This window comes from Dromaius novaehollandiae, chromosome 2 (assembly GCF_036370855.1).
Source record: "Dromaius novaehollandiae isolate bDroNov1 chromosome 2, bDroNov1.hap1, whole genome shotgun sequence".
Taxonomy (NCBI): domain Eukaryota; kingdom Metazoa; phylum Chordata; class Aves; order Casuariiformes; family Dromaiidae; genus Dromaius; species Dromaius novaehollandiae.
In genome coordinates this window covers 103382652-103403319 of record NC_088099.1, presented here as the reverse complement: position 1 = coordinate 103403319, position 20668 = coordinate 103382652, and the positions used below count along the sequence as shown (strand labels likewise).

At 38.7% G+C, this 20668-nt stretch overlaps 1 protein-coding gene across 6 annotated transcripts in view; it reads left to right on the top strand.

The window, feature by feature from the left end:
* The window catches only part of FARS2 (phenylalanyl-tRNA synthetase 2, mitochondrial), a 260985-nt gene that overhangs the window by 60153 nt on the left and 180164 nt on the right, over window positions 1-20668 (top strand). For 5 of the 6 annotated variants that reach the window (XR_003261437.2, XM_026114905.2, XM_026114900.2 and 2 more), the window contains exons 4-5: window positions 9411-9570; window positions 20210-20341. Coding sequence is in view for 5 of the 6 variants with exons in the window: in XM_026114905.2 (XP_025970690.2) it covers window positions 9411-9570; window positions 20210-20341 (292 nt within the window). In the remaining variant the exon portion in view is untranslated. The remainder of the gene's footprint in view (window positions 1-9410; window positions 9571-20209; window positions 20342-20668) is intronic. The other variant, XM_026114904.2, reaches the window with a different exon arrangement.

Below are 20668 nucleotides of genomic sequence, written 5' to 3'. Positions count from 1 at the left end.
ATGTCCAAGACTCCTGAGTTTATATATTTTTTTGGCACAACTTGTGTGCACTGCAGATGCTCGGGTGTTGTTAAATATTCTGCTGTATCACTGATTGCCTGTAAATATAGGCCAGATTGTTTTCCAAATAGTAATTGATTGGTATAATTTGTGTATGCTTGTAGCAATACTGCCAAATTCACATTTATATAACTAAAATGAGCCTATACTAATAATACTTAGATGCAGACCATTCTTAATGTGGTTGCAAGTGGGTGACAGGAGCTTGGCAGGGAAGCCTGGTGCTTGAGGGAGAAGTGGGGAAAATGTAGTGCACTGTTTTTCTCACTGGTGGGAAAGGTTCATGCCATGTACGTGGGCATTTTCTCACCACACTACCACTTCCTTGTCCACTTCTGAAAATGTATCTGCTTGTGAAGATGTCCTGCAAACTGTATGGTATCAAATGACGTTTACAACCACTTCTTTGGTAACAGAGAAATGAAAATCTTGCAGATTTATTGCATCTTATTTGTTAGCTTTTCTTTTCCATATGCCTGTTCATGATTATAACCTGTTTTATAATCTGGCTATAATATGATTATAATATTCAAGAATAAAATGGTACTACATTATGAAAATGCCATTTTGTAACATTTTAAGTTCATGCCAGATTTCTCATCTGAGCAGAGATTCAGGCATCTAGATGTAAAGAGGGTACCCTATCTGCCACAAAATCAGAATAGCTACCCTATTATAGGCTGGAACTTCTGAGAACCTGGAAGTCATTGATCTGATTATTGAAATAATTATTAAAGAATATGTCCCTTAAAATTTTTGTCCCCATTGTCAGAATATTTCTTTCTTGTGTACAAATGAAACAAAGGAAGTGTAATAAGAGGGTTGTAATAAATGGGAAGAATCTTACAGAAAATTTCACTGATACCTACCAGCTAAAAATATGCTGATATACAATCTGATTCATTGCATTATAGGTTGTTTGTTTATTTTTCTCTTTTCTTTTTTTTTCAAGAGAACAATTGAGAATGTCAATATCTGATGAATTTGAAGTTAGCTATGTGCTAAATGAAGTGGCGAATGTGTACTGTCTTGTCTCTGAAAAATCCCGAAGACTCTGTACTGATGAACAGATGATAGTGGCATGGTGCCCAGTGTGTGAAGTTTGTTTATTGGGGAGCATGCATAAGTTCTAGGTGTGAGAATGATCTAAAGCTACCCATTTTTGCTTCAATCGAAGGTTGAATCCTGATAAAGTCTTGCCATATGCAAAAATTTACAAGCGTCATCCAAGAGCCTTGTGAAAAAATTGTGTGTGTAATTCTGCAGTTTTACTGGAGACTGTTTCTGTGTTTTGTATTCTGGTTGATTGTTTGAAATAACCCCCAAATGTAAATAATTCTAGAAGGAACTGTCTGAGTTAAAAAAGATTAAATGGAAGTAATACTATACGAGAAAAATATTTTTATATTCATTTATTTATACTCATGTTTAAGTTATAACCCACTGAACAGAAATGTGTGAATGTCAAGGCCTGTTGCCTTCATCTCAGACTTTTCATTCATAACCACATTGCAAGCTGTGGCCATGAGGATATTTGCACAATACTGAGGATAAGCTAACAAACTAAAGGAAAAACTGTTGACTCGTAGTCCTAAGCTTTTCCACACGGTGCTAGGTAGATTTCATTTTATATCCAGTAGGGTCATTTTATATGTTGTAGTCTGTTCATTGCTTTACTTTGTTCTTTTGACTTACACATTTAAAATTACTAAATGTTAATGAATTATTACATTTATAATGTAATTTATTTTTTTCCACTGAAAGTGACCACCAAACTGGAAAAGAAGGAACCCCCCCCCCCCAAACTCCACGATGGTTTTATAAGAACTTGAGTTTATAGGAATTTGAAATCTCAGTTTGGAAGCGGAAAAAAAGATAGTTCCGCCTCAGTGGGAATTTTGGACAGGATGAGATGTGGAAGAGTATCTCTTCTTTACAGATAACTAAATTCTGTAGTCAAGGCTGGCTTAGAACTGGAAACTGTGACATAATGTTTATTAGTATCAAAGTTAAAAATCAGTATGTTGGAAATATGAGCTGGAAGCAGAAATCACAGGAAGTTGTTTGACAGTTTTACTGCGTTTTAGTCTGTGAGGTACTGGTGAGCTATTGCTGCTTTGGGTAGTACTATTTTTCATTATGATTGATTACTTTTGCAAGAGAAGAGTAATTATGATTTCAAGATAGGCAGTTGCGTGATGCTTTTTGTCGGCTTTATTTGAGTTAAGTTCAAATACTCAAATACTAAAGAAACTCATTTTCCAAACCAGCTCATTGCTAAATGAAAGAATAATGCATTCTGACATTTCTCTTAAACTTTTCTTTAAATGATCTTGGACTGATGCCACAGAACATTCGAAGAGCTATTCAAACACATTTTCAATATATTTAGAAATATTTTCCAAAATTATTACATGAATGTAAGATATAGAAGAGTTAGGAACTAGTAGAATGAGTATAAAATTTAGTTTTCCAAATCTGCTTCAAAATTCTGGACATAAAATAATTTATTCTCCTTAAAAATTACTCCCAAAAGATATGAGTTTTATAATCTCATCCTTCAGCATGCTTTTTTTCCCTCTAAAGGGTAGATAGATTTTTCTTTCTATTGTTGAAGACTTTTTTTTTTTTTCTTTTTTTTGCCTTTGGATTGGCAGTGTTGTTACTGCTGTAGTCAGATTTGAACTGGCAAACTTTCCTGGATGGTATGTAAGAGAAATCATTTCTCTGCTATGTTATGGTCTTTGGGTGCAGTTCCTCATTTATTACAGTTTTAAAAAAAACCCAACCAACCAACCACTAATTTACACTTTATGCATTTTAGCCACCAGAGGGAGCCAACATAAACCCAATGGCAATCACATAATGTTTTTCAGTTGACAGCAAATGTTGTTTACGTGTTGGAAGGATACTTCATAAGGTATTTTATAGTCTGTATTGAATTATACATAAATTTTAAGGGGAATAGATATGAAGGCATAGGAATTGCTCCTCTAATCCAGTAACCTCCTTCTAATAGAGGCCAATACCGGATTGTTCAGATGGAGGAAATGATGCTCTTACCAGGCACGCTGATGCTAACGTCTGAAAGCTGAGAAGTAGTAGTAGGGATACGTTACTAATCTCCATTGAAATGTTTTTGGAAGAAATTTTTTTGCTTGCACAAAATGGAGAAATGTAAATCTTTCAGTTAAAAATGAGAACTGCCCCTCCAAGACAAGGATAGTCGGCATCCATGTATTGCTTCTAATTTTGCAGTTCTATATCACTGGGTGAAAAAACTGTTTCCATATCATAGTTTTATAGCATTTATATCTAGAGTTGTAAAGACACTCGTCCTAGGTAATGTAGGTGTTTGTCTTACTCACATAAATGTGTACTCCTTTTCTGGTCTTTTCACACTTGTGCACCTTGCCCGTATTTTTTATATGTCTTGGGGGAAAAAAAAGTTCCTTTTTATCTGTTTTACATATGTTACCTTCTGTCTTCCTCAGGTATTTGCCTGTTGCTATACTTTGGGGTAGACATCAACATCTGATTGACCTACTCTTTTTTTCCTTCTTCTTCTTTTTTTTCTTTGTGTCAGTGCATGCTTTCCTGGGCTTTCACTTGCAAGACCAGCGCTGACTGGAGGTTTGGCTTCTATGAAATCTTCTATGTTACTGCAGCATTGCATGCTGTGCTTCTGCTCCCTCGTGTCTCCAGACTTTTTTTCTCTTCACATGTGAAAGAATTTGAATAAACGTACAGTGTTCCAGGGATGAGCAAATTACATAGAGTGGTTTGGAGGATTTACAGTCTGTGCTAGAACGTTGATATATTAAAAATATGATATCTTCTGATGTAACTGAGGGTTGTAACAGCAACATTTAGCTGGACACCAACAAACAAGTATTTATAAAGGCTTAACTGGCCTAGGGAAGCTGCTCTTCTCACCCCTCTACACCCTGTGGATAAAGAGAGGCTTCTCGAGGGAGTGATACAAGGCACTGAAATCAGCCTGTGTAAACACCTCTTTCTTTGTGTTTCTTCTGGTTTGGTTGGTGTTACTCAGTGCCTCAGCCCTGGCATTAAGGGTTGTGGGAGAATGAGTCAGTGAAGCTCTATCCAGATGAGACTGCCATGGAGAGTCATCGTCTGGGGTAGCAGTCTCTTTCATTGAGGGCACTTATCTCTTACCGTGTCATAGCATTTGTGAGTTGGGGGGGAAATTTGGGACTTCCTGGCTTTTTGAGATAATAGTAGCAGAGAGGAATCCAGTTAGCTTTCTGCTGTTGGTGGAAATGGTGAAACTAATTTTGCTTTAAGGTGGACAACTCCCAGACATCTCCTTACAGTGGATCTATGCTGGTGCTGTTGCTTGATGATACCGCTGCATGTCAACAGTTGCTGGAGCCACATCTTATACACATCCAGGCATGGCAAGTGGTGCAATGTGTGTCCATTTGCTCATCAAGCTGGGTATCTCACTGATGTGTGTTATGCCAGCTTCAGGTGCTGTTGCCTTCAGGATGGAGTTTGAGATGTTGATTGCGAGTACAGCACTGGTCCCAAACAACCTGAGAGCTGGTCCTCCTCCTCATGGCCTACAGGAACTGGACATCTGAACTAGATCCCCCATATTAAGAAGAAGAGTAGCACTACTTTGCTAGAATATTCTTCAAGTTCTGGCATGAGTTTATTCCTCAGGCTGAAGTTGGTCTAAGTGGTCCGGATAAGAGGCAAGGCTAATCAGGTAGAACTGCCTTCCCTCATGCTGTGGGCTGCCCAACTTGGGAACTTGGGTTTGCCAAGATCAGCGTTTTCCAAGTTGTGGTGGGTAAACCGTGCCCTAAAAAGAAGAGCTTCACTCCTCCAAGGAGCCACATTGTATTTGTGTTCTCTTTACTTGAAAATTTTACAGCAAAGGGGATCAGATGGTCTGCAAGATTTTTTTGTAGTGGTCCATGGTCCAAAAAGTTTGGAAGCTACTAGTGTACCTTTTATTACAAAGCCTTTATATAAAATAAATGTTCAACTCTGTTTTTCATTCAGCTAAAAAAATCTAACTTTGCATCTCAGAATAAATCAGTTAAATCTGTTCAATGCAATGTTTAAATTAAGCAGGAAAAGAAAGACCAAAATATGTCTATTGGTGTATTTAGAAGTCGAGGGTGCTTAAAAATAAAGGAATTCCTTTTTCCACATGAACAGAAATCATCATACGTATCTCATTACAACTGATTCTATGTACTAGTGTTGCTTTTTCTTTGCTGTCCAAAGACATCTATATGATCTTTCCTTAAAACAAGGTGATGATTTAATTTTTGCAGAAACACTTGGTTAGATTAAAAAAGAAAAACAAATGTAAACAAACATCCAAAACAGAAATGGGAGGTCTGAAAACTGAAAGATCCAGAAATTCAGATGACCACCATGCAAGTGGCTATCTTAAGTGATTTTTGCCGTTTTCTCCCAAAATAAAGGCTTATTGATACAGAGTAAAGAGCGTTCTGCTATTCATCTGATGGCCTGTATAGCTCTTTAGCATGTGAAACTGCTTGGACTGGGGTGCAGGTTTGCAAGTTTCATTGTGTTGGAAGCTGATTGGGACTGGCAGTAAGTTTTCTTTTTGATGAGCCATCTTCAAATAAGCATTATTACTAATCCATCAGTTAAGTGTTACAGAACATTTAAAATGTTGTGGAAGTGGTTTTACTCTTTGTAAGTGGATTTAGAGTGCAGCTGTTTGTTTATTTATAGGGATATTTGTCAAGGCTAGTGAGTCAAAATGTATTAGGTGTGGCAATGTTAAGTGTTGGCATGGGCAGATCCTCTTGTGGAGCGAGTTTTAAGTGCTGGTTTGTTTTGTGAAGATAAGTATGTCAACATTATGTATTCATTATTTTAATACTGGAGTATGCATGACTGACAGGAATAATACACAATTGCATTGTCGAAAGATAAGTTCTTATATAGATCCTTCTGATCTGAAACTAAATACAAATGTCAGCATCCTGTAGAGAAAAACTTAAACTTGATCGAAATCCTAAATGTGTGGATAATGAAGTCATGCGAGTTTAAAAAAAAAAAAAAAAGTGTCAAGTGATTTTAAAGATGTTAGGGTCTTTGCTGAAGTCACACATGTGACTCCTGCAATCCATGCCAGGCCAAGAAATACAGCAAAGTGCTTTTCAGGGAGCATTTATTTGTCCTGGCTACTATAGGTTACCACATTTGAGTTTATCCTTATTAGGAGCTGTCCTAATGTGACTGGTAAATGTTATGCCAGATGGTGAGATCACTTTGATTCCCTTCTCCTTTGTAATGTAGCATCAGTCAGATATGCCAATAAATCCTGGAAATTATTAATTTTTTTTTCCTAATGCATAATGAGGCAATATGCAGATCATTCTTCATTTGATTCAAACATTGGCTTTCCTGGCTTTATGTGTATAGAAAGGTTATAGTGGCATCTACTTAGCACAATTCAGTCATCACAATGATTAAATCGGTGTATCAGTTTAAAACTGCTTCTACTGGCATAGTAATATTTGTGAATGGGAAAAAAATGGAATAAACAATACAACTGCAAGGCACTTTTTTTCTCACTGTAACTGTGTCCCCAGTTGTACCGGAATTGAGAGAACCATGAAGAATGCCAAAATCGGCGTTACTTCGTGCCTGGCTGGAAGGTGGCTATTTGGTTACTGTTTCCTGCGTTTCGGTGACTCCCCGAAGGCCAGGGTTTCACAGCCTGGGGGACCTGGCACAGCTGGAACCCCTGGTCCTGGGCTGTCCCGTGCGCCCGCCCCTCTCCTGGTGCCGCAAGATAGGCAGCTTAGCTGTTTTACCTTCTCTCCCTTTCCCCCCTTCTCCTGGGTTGCTGCTTATGCAGGGCTGCTTCCCCGGTGGCTCGCTGCATGGCTGCCCAAGTGCTGGGCCTGGCGCGCGGGAGGAGATGGTGCATACAGCTCCTTTGGGAGGATAAGCACGCTGGTAGATTAGGGGGCTAGCATGTGACTGGATGTATTTACTTTACTGCTTCTCCTATGTATTTTACTGTCACATCTGATAGAACCTACTGAAATAGATTTTTGCTTCAGAAAGTAATTGCAATAGCAACATTTCAGGAATAGTGCAGTGGTAATGAAAAGTGCTCTCATTTAGTTATGCAAAAGCTGTGTAAAGGCACTGCCCAGACAGTGCGTTCCTCCCAGTGTTGTAAGCACCCTGCTTTGAGCTTGAGGGTGGGGAGGAGGAATAAAGCGGAAAAGGAAGAAAGGAGTTTCATGTCATGAAATATTGGTAAATGGGGAAAAATACATCTTCTAATTTATAAATACAGTGTATTCTAGTCCAAAAGGGAAAGACCTCTGTGAGCAGGAGGATACTCTTGGTTTACAGAGGGTGGTCTCTTCAGTCAATAGAAATGAAATGGGGACCTGTAGAGGGCATTTCAGAGCAGCAGCCTGGCTAAGCCACTCCAAATTGCGGGGTAAGGGAGCTCCTTTCTCCCTCTGGAGGGAGTCTAAGGAGATTAGCTGCGAATCAGGCTTTCAACACCAAATGCGAGATGACTGATCTGCGCTGCTGACAGTAAATTAGTTAGTAGGGTGGGTATCATCTGCCTCTTGCAAGCAGTGCAGGAAGTGCCGGTTAGAAGAAGGTGTTTTTCCTTCAGATGAGCACTTGAATAAAGAATCTGTTGTTTAAAAGTGTAACACCTGGTTTCGTCAAGCTGTGGCCTTTTGATTAGTAGCAGTGTTTTTGTTAGACTAATGAATAATTGTTTTATTCAGTATTTTTGTTTTGTTTGTTTTTTTTTGAAGTGCACTAAGGAGATTAACTTGGGGTGTGTTTTCTCAATCTGCCAGCCACATCCCCTTCTGACTAGTAATACAAAGTGTAAAATGCCAAGTTAGTGTTTTCTTTTTTTAATTCCCTCTGTCCATTTTGCTGCTAGTTTGCCCAAACTCAGGCTCCTTCTGCACAGCATTGTGTCTGTGAGAAATGTGCTATAAATTAGTCTAAATTAATTGTGAACAGCACTGGTAGGTTACCAGAGGTTCATCTGAATTTTTAAAAGCATTTTGTGATCTAAAGAAGTCAAAATGCAATCAAAACAACAAATTCTTTATGTGTCCAGGAATTAGGGTTACACGCTGTTCATGGCATCTCTTGAATAAGAGCTGGTTATTTTAGGAGACTTCTTATGAAGAAAATCTGAAAACATTTATTTTCCTGTGTCTGTGATTGGTTGAATGTCGCAAGGTGGAGGAGGAGGGGTAGAGAAGGTCAGTAGAGACACCTTCACAATTAACTCCCTGTGCCCTCCAAAATTAGTAGAGTTGTTTTGTATATAGTTCTAGGAATTTCCAGCACGAGTCCTCTTCATAGTATAAAACTGTCTGTCTCTCTCCGCAAGACAGAACCTCTAAGGACACAACTTAACAGGAGTGGTTTATTTGTTCCTCTTTGAGAGGAATTGGAATTGCAGGTACATATCTGTCTGGGATTCCCTGGACAGAAATGTATGCTGATGTACCAGAAATTGGACAACTTCCACTTGCTCAGATGTGATGAAGAGCAGCTGCTACATGTGCAGCAAGTTTGTCACATCCCAAACGCAGTGGATCACCTGACCATGTGCGTTGTAATTAATCTGAAAAAAACACACCAAGACCTCAAACCCTTAAACTTCACACAGGCAAAATTTATGTACACAGAAAGGTGATGTGTCTACAGAAACTTAGGAAAATGGTAGCCCTTACAGGAATAAACTGTACTGCAGATGAATCAGATGTAGGCAGTTTAAAGTCCCATTCTAGGGGACCAGGTTCTGTGTTAAAATTAATTTGATTGCAGGTAAAAATTAACAAAATACTTCTTAAAAATTTCTTTTAGGAAATATTATATATTAAAAAATGTTGAAGCAGTGATTAATGCTATTGCATATTACACTGTTTGGAATATAATTTAGATATGCTATACAGCGTATTTTGTTCTGCATGATAGCTTTCAGAGTAACAGAATTTCAAAAAAAAAAAAACAAAACAAAAAACATTTGCCCCAAAGAAATTTGTTTCCTTTATAAATTAATAGTTCTCTGTAGCTAATCAATATTATTGAAGATATGGTACAGAAATAAAACAAGTCTTATTGATTGAATATTGCTGCTCTTTCAATGGTTCATCTCTTTATTTAGTGAACCGAATTTGTGTAAAATCAGTCTTTACATTTGTATTTCATGCTGCAGACTTAGCAGGTGAGATTTCTACTTAAATCAATAAAACTCCATTTGAGATCTTTGCTGTTTCCATTTTAAGCCATGAATACAAAACACTTGTATTCTTGTGTTTCTGTTCTAGTTGTTCTGCAATGTTAAAGATGGTGAAGATTTCCAGTTGTTTGAGCAAGGCCATCGCACTGTGCACAAGCAAGAATCTCACACCATGGAGGCAGTGAGGCTGGTGGAGTTCAATCTGAAGCAAGTGCTCACAAAGCTCATGACCCACATCTTTGGTGATGGTAGGTTCTTGCACCTTTTTGCCTGGACTGCTGATGGGTAGGTAGGAATCCAGTCCTTTGAGACTGGTATTGCTGCATAATAAAAATAAGAAGGTTAGGTGTGATGTTGACAGCTGATATACTGAAAAAGCCATATATATATTTCTTTTAATGAGGATATAGTAGTGGTAGGAGTCTTCAGTGTTATTCTTCACTGTTACATTTTTGTCACAAGTTTGGTCAAAGAGTTCCATTCAAGTGTCTTTTAATGTCAGAGTAACTCGCTGTTGATTGACTTTCTAGCTGTAATCTGTATTTATATTTTTGTTGTTGTTGTTGTATTATATGCACAATTTTGTTAAATTGCTGAGGAGAGCCCATCGGACAATACACACTCTTCTTGATTTTCCTGAATGCTGGTGCACACCACATTGTGTTGAGCTGGGCGTTTGTGAAGAGATTTGATGTCCAGTATGTCAGGATAATATGGTGGGCATGCATACAGGTGAGGACACATGCCAGACCCAACTACAGGCTCACATGTGGCAGAAGACAGGTATTAGAGTAGATGTAATGTGTAACATCGGTGTGGGTCTTGTGACAAGAGGCAATTCCAAGCACAGCACAAGCCTGCACGGATGCCCCTTTCCGTTGTCTCCACGGGCCTCCCTTGTCCCCAGAGGGACACAGCCTGCCAAGTGCTGCCTGAAGGCAGAGGGAAGCTGTAGTGTCACACCTGGGATTGCATGAGAGCTACGTGCTGCAGTGGGCAACGAACAAATCTCACGCTAGCAGCGTGGAGGTTGACAGGAGAAGGTGTAGCTACATGCATGTGCTTTGCTGTCTGTGTGCATAAAGTGCTGTGAGCGTTACCCTCACACACATAAATAAACCTCTTAGCTGAGGGGAGGCAGTCTTTGCCAAGTTAGCACAAAGCTGAAAAATAATTGTTGTTTGGTATTTAGAGTAGAATAAGGAAAGGTAATAAATGTCTGTGTATAAGAATGAAATACTATTCTCTCCTCAGAAATACCTGCTTTGTGTTTTTGTAGCTGAATTTATAAATGGCCTGAGTTAAAATTGCTATGTTAATGCTGTTTACTGGCAAGGAGGCTGGTCTTCTGAACTGATTCATTTTTTTGTTGAGGAAATGCTGGGTAGTATTAGAATGCATGGGATATGCTGGCTACTTTCAGAGCTCTTTTAAGATGCCCACTGAATTTACAGCAGTAGTTCCCAGAGTGGATTGATGATAGTGTCAAGTCCTATATATGACTGCTTGAATTTTCTTCTGAAATTCTAAAGCTGAATTTACAACAAAGAAAACTTTTACCAGTTTTTGTTCTATCCCACCTGGAAAGAAATTTTGTTAACTTCCTGACTTTAGTTCTTCTTATGGTTGTATTTTACTTACTAGCTGCCTTTTGAAACATACGAAATTAGGATCAAAGTGAGTAATAGGAAGAACGATATTTTTAGATCAGTGCCTCAGATGCTCAGGGTGCTGTTAAAGAGAGTATTTTCTGGGAGTTATTAATGATATCTGAAACTGTAGTGACATCCTTCTGTAACTGTTGACAGATGCTGCACTTTAAGCTTCAGTATATTGCCTATTAATTCTTCTACAGTCTATACTGTGGCTAGAAAGACATTAAAAAAAAATCTTAAATGATTGTAAACCTGCAGGCTGAAAGTAGGTTCCTTCCTCTTGTTGCGGGGCTTTTTCTATTTCTATGCCCATGCTGTTTTTCTGAAACACAAAGACAGGGTAGTGATTGAAATTCTTGGAAATGTGAGGCTACCTCTCCTTTGCTTTCTTGATCATCTTTTAAACTGTCAATAAGAACAGGAATTTAAAGCAGTACCCGCAGAAACAAGCTTCACACTGGAAAGTAGACATTCAAGATGGGTGCAGTGCAAGTGACCTGGGGCACACGTAACTAAATTTGTCTCTTGACAGCTTTCACCTTTTAATTTTCACATTACTCTCCATTTTATGGTATGTTTTTAAGTTAAAATCTAAGGGAGTTGAGACATGAAAGTAATTAAAGCTAGGAATGTATTTTACTGATTTGTTGTTCCTTAGAAAAAAATGTGTAATTTTTCTTCTTGTGGATATTCTGAAAGGACTCATGTTCTATTAAAAGTAATAATTTTATTCTTTTTATACTTCACTTCAGTTCTATTCTTTACAGCCTGTCCTGTCCACAGAATATCTCAGTTAAGTCACACGTGTTCTAGTTGGATAGCATGTACATAGCTGCAGAAGGCTACTGAAATGTTGCGTTGTAATAGTCAACTCTGTTATCTGTAGGCAGATTGCTTGGATTGTAGATTAGGTTAGATGCAACTTAGTTTTGCATAAACAAGCTTAGGCCTGAGGTTCTAAACTTAGATAGCTGTCCTTCTGCAGCGCTTGTCTGTGAATTTACTAGCTCAGGTCCATGATAGATCAAGGAACTCTGGAGTTTAACTGTCCATTTCACATTTCACTGATTTTTTTTTTCTTTTCTTTCTTTTTCCTTTTTTTTTTTAATTACATTCCAGATGCGTGTTACTTTAAGCGTAGTTTACACACTATTTAATGAGGCACTTCTGCTTTATCCGACTTATCCTGCACTATCAGGAATGCTGAGTACTTCAGTGTTGACTGTACATGTCAGTAAATAACGTAACAAAAGTTGCTTAAAGATCACTAGCTTATGGAAGGTCAAAGACTTCATTAAAATCTGTATCTATATTTATTCCCAAGGTTTGTCTTTTTATTTTTTCCTGGCTTTGCCAACTGCAAAAGGCATGGCATATATTAGAGAGAGGGAAAGATCTAGAGCGTGCAGCCAGTTGTCTTAAATTCTTTACAATGTAAGGTAGTTCCTTTTATTACATTTTTCTAATGGTATGTGTTGCCTAGTTTTGCATTCTGCAAGTGATGTTCATTTCATTTCTTTCACGAGATCTTGCTGTCAGGGAGCTATTTCAAATATTCAGCCTAGACATCATCATTCTTAATTTTCCTCTATTACCTCCAGACACTATGCACACTTTTAAAATATAATAATTAAGTTATACCTCCATCTCTGCATTCAGATCTGTCAATGAAGTAATTGTCTCATCTGAGTTAACTTGTAACCAGGCTATACAAGGTTAACTATTTTAGTTTTCCTCCCACATTAGGTCAGTCTTCCTCAACTCCAGTTTTTTCTCTAAGCCTTCTGTAGTTTGCCAAAAGCTTTCTGCACCCTGAGAGATTCGGAAATAATCCTGCTAAGGCAAACGGAAAAGAATTACTTTGTGCTGGTTCTGTGATTTGTTGCTCTACATAAACAGGCCAAAATTCATTCCTGTTCCTTCTGATTGCAGACTTATAATTTGCTGCTCAGTACCATATTTTTGCTGTGATTTCTTTAGAATTGGGGAAAAGTCTAGGTTAGAAGGGATTTCTGGAGATCATCTGGTCCAATGTTTGTTGAAATCAGAGCCTTAGATTAGGTTATCCAGGGCCTTGTCAAACCAGATCTTGAATATTTCCAGCAAGGAAATTGTGCTTTTCTCGGGAACCTATTCCAATAATTAATTGCTCTCATGATGAAGATTTTTTTTTTTTCTTGCATCCAGACGGAGTTTTCCCTGAAGCAACTGGTGCCCATTGTCTCTTGTTGTGTCACCATGCATCCTTGTGAGGAGAGTACCTTCATCTTCTCTATAACCACCTTTTAGGTATTGGAATACTGCGATTAGTTCCCCCCCCCCACCAGTTCCCCCCACCAAGTTTTCTCTTCTCTAGGCTGAACTGTTATGGAAGGAACAAAACATTTTTTTTCAGCCTTTCTTCATATGTCAAGTTCTCCAATTCTCCAGTCATCTTGGTAGCCCTTCACTGGACCCTCTCCAGCTTTACAATGTAGTTTTTTGAATTGGACGGCCAGAATTGGACAGTATTCCAGCTGTGGCCTAACAAGAGCCAAGTAGCATGGAATAATCACCTCTCTTGATTTGCAGTCAGTACTGTTGCTCATGCAGCCCAGGACATGGTTTGCCTTCACTGCTAACTCATGTTCAGCTTGCTGTCTTCTGGGATTTCCAGGTCCCTTTTGGCCGGGCTACACCCTAGCCAGTCAAACCCTAGCCTGTACTGCAGTTCGGGATTATTCCATCCCAGGTGCAGGGCTTCATGTTTATCTTTGTTAAACCTCATGCAATTCTTGTTGGCATAGTCTTCTAGCCTGTTCAGGTCTCTGTGAATGGTGGCTCTTCCTTTTGGCTTATCTGCTTTTCTTCCCAGTTTGATGTCATCTGCAAACTTGGTGAGGGTGCATTCAGTCTTGTCATTCAGATCATTTACTGAGATACTGAATAGTATCAGACCTAGCACTGACCACTGAGGAAATCCACTTGCAACCAGCTGTCAGTTCAACTTGGAACCATTAACCACCACCTTTGAGCTCAGCAGTGCAGCCAGTTTTCTGCCCACGTAGCCAGTTGCGTGGTCCACCTATCCAGTTCATATCTTACCAGCTTGTCAATAAGGATGTTCTGGAAGGCTGTGTCAAACGCGTTGCTAAAATCAAGGTAAGTGATGTCTACAGCACTTGTGATGTGTTGTGTGATGTGTTAAGTGATGTTACAGCAGTTACATCAACTAAGCAAGCTGCTTCATCATAAAAGGCAATCAAGTTGGTTGAGCATGGTTTACTCTTGGTAAGTCCATGTTGATTTTCCCAAATCACCCTCTGTGCCTGGAAATAGCTTTCATGAGGACCTGTTCCATAATTTTCCCAGGGGCTGAACTGAGAGTGACTGTTCTGTAGTTTCCCAGTTCTTTATTTGCCTGTTTGTAGGCAGGCATAGTATTTGCCCTCTTCCTCACTGAGACTTGCCCTGATCTCCATGATCCTCAGCGATATCAGCCAACTCCCTTAGCACCTTGCATGCGTCTCATCAACTCCCATTGACTTCTATATGTCCAATTTGTATAGATGGTCCCTAACTCACCCCTCCTCTACTATCAGTGGTTTGCCATTTCTTTGTTGTTGCTTCTTGAAGTAGAGACTTGGGGGCTAGCTTTACCTGTGAAGACCAAAGCAAAAAAAGCAGAGTACCTCAGCCTTTTTGTGTCATTTGTAACTAACTCGCTAGCCCCATTCAGCAGTAGTACTTCTGCTTGCTGCTGACTTTCCTGTAGAAACCGGCCTTGTTATTCTTGATGTCTCCTGCCAGTTTGAGCTCCAGCTGGGCTTTTGCCTTCCTAGCTAGCCCGAGCAATATTTCTACTTGCCTCTTTGGCAAATAGCCTGCCCCCTTTTCCATCTCTGACATTTCTTTTTTGCATTTGAGCTCTCTCCATAGCTCACTGCTTAACCAGGCTGGTTTTATGTTTTGCCAGCTCCTTTTCCTGTCTAAGGGGATGGACTGCTCTTGTGCTTTGAGAATGCTGTCTCTGAAGGTCTCCCAGCACTCCTCAGTTGCTTTGCCTTCTGAGGCAGACTCCCAAGGGATGCCTCCTAACAGTTCCTTGAGCAAGCTGAAATCTTCTTTTCTGAAGTCCAGGATCTTTATTTTGTTGCTTGTCTTCCTCACACCCCTTAGGATCTTAAACTCTGCGATCTTATGATCACTGCAGCCAAGGCTGCTGTTGACAGTTATGTCTTCAAACAAATCTTTCTTACTTGTAAGCAGTAGGTCCAGGTTCCTTTCTTGTTATTTAATAACTTTGTCTTACTCTCTTCCTCAGGCGTACTACTTTCCAAGGACCATTTTCCAAACAAATTCTCCTTTTGCTTTTTGCTGACACTTCTGAGTCTTGTACCCCTCCTATTATTTCTAGTGTTTGCAGTAAATTCCAAGTGTATTATAATGAACGCATATAACTAGCAAGCTGTTGCTCTCATTTCTATCTCATTAGAGAAGTTGTTAAACAAGACAGCAAATACTAACTCACAAAACATTGCTTTAGTTGCCCTTGCCCAGCTCACTTGTGTCTATATAGTTTATAGTTCATTTACTTTGCTTAATGGTGCCCTGAGAAATATGTATCATATTTGGTTTATTCATGGCTAGGCTCAGGAAATGAGTGTAGAGCAAATGAGAAATTTTGTCTTTAATGGAATGAATGATTGCTGCAGGAAAAAATGCTATGAAGATCCAATGATCTTTGTGGAGAGATCCACAGACAGATATAAAATTGAATATAGCTTTGCACAACTTTTATGTCCTTTAAGTGACCAGTTCCTGAAAGTGATTTAAACCTTATTTAAGGTGTCTAACTGTTCCACTGATGCTGGTGTAACAGAGACATGTTTTCTTCACAGTTCTTTGCTAAAGGTCCTGTTTTTACATAAGAATGTTTTTGCTGATAGGGGATGCTAACATCCCCTCAACCCCTCTCCTTCCACCCCCAATCTTCTGTCCAGAAATGTACCTGCCTTTCTGCTTCTGCAATTGCATAAACTTAAGATTTTGCATGTTGGGATATATAGGAAGAGGAAAACGTGTAAAACACTGAGCAATTTTTGCTGCAAAAGTATTGCTCGTTTGGATCTTTAGGAATTGGACACTTGACTCCCAGCAAGTGAGATGTGAAAGAGCATGCACTGATTTCCTCCTCATCTCGGTCAGTTCTGCTGGCAAAATGCTGACTGGGAGATAGAAACATCTGTCTCAAGTATTTCAACCCACAGCAGTCTCAGGCGTGGGCTGCCATCATTTGCGTGTCACTCACGGCAATAGAAATGCCTCACTTCAGGCAGTGGATTATGGCCTCATTAATGGCCAGGTGGAATATGCTAGTTGGCCTGTTTGGGATGTTTCCAGGCAGTTGATATGCAGTTGCTGAGCTGTTCATCCTATTCCTCTGAAGAGGACTGCCTTTATGATCAGATCTCTCATCATCCTGCTAGGGGAAATGAATGAACTAAGCACTGGTTGTTTTGAAAAGCAGATAAACTTGTAATGAAGTTAAGTAAAACGTCAAAGGGCTTTGAGCTCAAAGTTAGCCATACTGATTTCTGTGTGTGGGCTGAAGACATGCCCCTAAAATTCTTAAATTATGTTTTAATATTTTCATAAGATTCTCTTCAAGAAAGTTTTCTCTTCCTGATTCACATCTTTTAATTATCTACCAAATTCCTAGACACCTATGAGAGATGGCAGGAGGATGAGTAAAGCTATGCTTTAACTAATAGTTCTGCTGTTGTTAGTTTTCATTGAACAGCCGTGGAATGTATTTAAAATCAAACACGTTGTTCTGTTCTTTCTTCTTCTAACTCTGTTGTAATGACATCTCCTTGGCAGAGTGCTCTGAGATCTATGAGTGTAAGAGTTAAAAAAAAAAAAAAAAAAAAAAAAAAAAAAAAAATCATTTACTGAGAGCATAAGGGTCTGGTGAATAACTTCTGAAAAACACGAACTAAAGTAGGTTTGTGGTCAGCCAACTCCTGTCTGTTGCAGTGAGATGAATTAGCTGAAGTAATGAAGTGCAGAATACTTAGGAACTGCCACACTTCTCAAGTGGACAGGTTTTAATACCTTCTCTGCTCAGTAGCTTCTGTTTTGCAAATTTTCCCTTTTTCTCCCATAGAATCCCCCTGCAAAATTAATCCTTACAGGAACAAAGAGAATTTCTGGTCAGTGAAGACTATGTGGGTCTCTGGCTTTGTTGCTTCTCTGCTGTGGTGTAGCAATGGGCTGCTTTTAATGGTGTGGGGTTTTGTTTGTTTGTATTGTGTGTGTGTGTGGGGGGGGTGTGCCTTTGGTCAAGCCTTTTTCATTATGAGGCTCAATTAGACTAGCACTGACAGCTACTAGTTTAGCTTAATATCTGATAACACCCTTACTTTTCAGTGCAAGCTACATCCAGTTCCTTACCTGGATTCATTACTTAAAAATAACAATAACTAGCCATGTTTTCTTTACTCATCGGAGATGCGGTGCTTAGACAGTTACTGCTGAACATTTACCCATGGAAGGACTCCCATGCACATTGTGATGCAGTGAACTGAGCTCATGTCCTTTGCTAATATAAATAATCCCTTTGAAATAATGAAATTAGTATATAGCTGATGGTCAGACATTTGATTACATTCTGAATTCTGTTAAGTGTCTGTTTTAAGTCAGATTTGCATGTCTTGGCCTTCCAGCATTTCTAGAAAAACATCCTTTTTGCCAGGCTTACGCAGAGTGTAGTCTGAGAAGAAATAAATTAAGCCTAATCAGGTAAATTATGTAGGACTATAGAAAGCCTAATCCTCATAGTCCTTTAAGTTTTTTGTGTTTTAATTTGCTGAGAATGAGCAATATCCTTTATTCTTTGGGAATATGTCGAGTACCAAGACAGTATTTTTTTTCTAAATAATAAATATACCTGTTTATTCTGTGACAGTCAATAGAATGCTGTTAGAAGGTTTAATCTTGCAGAAAGGTGAGCACCCTCTGCTTTTCAGTACAGTCTTACACAGCCCAAAGTCTTAAAGAACACCTGAATATAAAATACACAGGTATTTCCCAATTGTCCTGGATCCTGTATGAATAAAATTATTGTGTCATATGGGCACATTTATTAATTTAGAGAAAAGGTGAAGGTCATATTTGTTTCTTCTTGGTGGATTGGATGTGTTTTGTTTTATTTGGGTTTCTGTTTGTTTGCTTATCTGCGTTTAAAACAACTGTCCCTTAAGAAAAGTACTTACATGCATTAAAATTCAAAATAAAAAATGATCTTTACATGTTTTTTATTATAATTTCTTTTAATTAAGAATGAAAAGCAGAGAAATCCTTTCTTTTTTTTCCCCTCAGAACTTCATTTTGAAGTAAGCAGAGGATTAAAAAGAAAGCATCATCAGAATGTTGTTATTGAGAACGACACTACTTGAATATTCAATGTCATTCTTGCTGCAGTTGCGAATTTTGCAGACTAAATGAAAACATCTCATATGTACTTAGCTTTACAGAGAGTGCCAAGTTGTACTTCAGGCCTGGGTTTAAACTGCATTTGTACAAAGATCAGGAAATAAAAAAATATGTTTTCAGCATACCATACGGTTGTATACAGATTTCATCTATGTAATATTTTGTATTTTTACACACAGAAGCAAGCAATAAAGCGATTGCTTTAAGTCACAATACAGTTATGAATGGTCTAACTGCTAATATTTCAATTTTTTGAGCTGTGTGTATGAAAACTTTCAGAACACTATCATTCATATAATTTCCTGAGGTTTATTCTTAAGAAAGAAAAGAAAATCTAGAAGTACCAATGTATGTATTTTGAAATCCACCTCTCCATTTGAAAGTTTTTAGCATCCAGCAAAGTGCTTCATGACTGTCAGATATTTTATATTTTGGCTATGTATGCATGCATTTGTTAGAACTCATTGTGTATGTTTCTGTAGCCACATTTAATATTTCAAAAATGGTCAAAGAAAATCTAACCCTTGAGGCTACAGAAAATGTTTTAATTTGAAAATCTCTCAACACAAATTGCACAATTTTATGTTTAAAGCTTCTTTTCAAAACCAAAAAAGACCAGAAAAACAAAGCAGGGGTGTTAACAGTTATCATCACCCAAACAATCTTTGCTCTGCCCATTATTTTTAAAACTGGGACTGCCTAGTTGTTAATGATCATAAGGCTGATTAGAATTTGACTTAACTGAAGAGAAGAGTGGTCTTGGGGTTAAGTCCCATAACAGCAGTTCAGTTCTCTTTTGAGTTTTTAAGGTTCATGTTTCCAAGACAGTTTTCTCTTGACACCTGATGACTAGAAAAATCTCTTTAGAGAAAGCAAGCTTGCACAAATGATTACAGGAACTAAAACCCATCAAATATAATGAGGGTCTTGACAGTGTCTCTGTATTTGGCAACACTGCAGGCCTTGCCCTGTTCTGGCTCCGCTGCTCTGCTCTGCAGTGCCAGATGTTTCCTAGCCCTCCTCAGTGGTACTTCGGAGGTGCGGACAGGAGGCGACCAGAGCGAATTATGGAGCATCGCTGCTCCCTTGCTCTTCACATCCACAGAAAGTTCTACTCTGCTTCCTTCAAGTGCCAGAATAGTATATTGGTCCACTTTGAGTACTCTGTGTGTGCTTGTGTACAGCCTACCTTCATAATGTTGTATGTATTTCTATATTTGCATGTATTAACAGTTCATTTTAATGTTCCTATCTAAACATATATGGAAGGAATAGTTTTGTATTTTAAATAGGTTCTGATGGAAGTGTATGGAGAAAAAAAAAGAGATTTATTTGCCTCGCTGGTCAGTAAAATACTAACTAAAAGCTAAAGATTTTACCTTTGCAGTGAGGATCAGTTGATCATTTCAAGGTGCAGAGAATAACAAAATTACCCATCTTCCCATGATCTGGACTCATTTTCATTCTGTGCCAGGTGGTTGCTAGAGTCTGACAAATGATTGATTTGGTTTCAAAGGGTGCTTGAATTGCACAAAGTGTTTTTCATATTAGAAAAGACATGGTCTTTTTTTTTCCACAAGTTTTAAGATTTATTGCCTCGCACAAATGTTGTAAATTAGTTTGTTTGCTATTTATTTTCTCTGGATTGCTGTAATTGGTGTCATTAGCTGAAAGGCAAGTTTTACAGATTGTTAGAGGGATGGCCTTTTAAACATGCACCGTTTATATTTATTTATTTTTTTAAACACTGCTGCAGGACTGCAAGTCAGATGGGTAGACTGCTACTTCCCCTTTACTCACCCTTCCTTTGAGATGGAGATCAACTTCCAAGGAGAATGGCTGGAGGTCCTGGGCTGTGGGGTCATGGAGCAACAGCTAGTTAACTCAGGTACTGAAACCCCTTTACTTCATTGACATATCTATTAGCAAATACTTCTAGCGCAGTCAGTTTCACGGTTGTAGTTTGAGTACAGGCATGTTTGAGTACAGGCATTCCTGTTAGCAGCAGCAGCAACAAATGGTCCTCAGATGGAATGCAGACCTTGCATGCTGGCAATTGAATGAGTGAGCGAGCTGGAGTCCGCAAACAAAGCTTGTCTTTTGTGAGGTGAGGAGACAGCTGAATCTCAGCTTTAGACGATAAGCTAATGAATTGGTGTATGTATTTTTCTGTCTTCCAAGAGAAGTCAAGTGCACTCACAGTTCAGATTTAAAA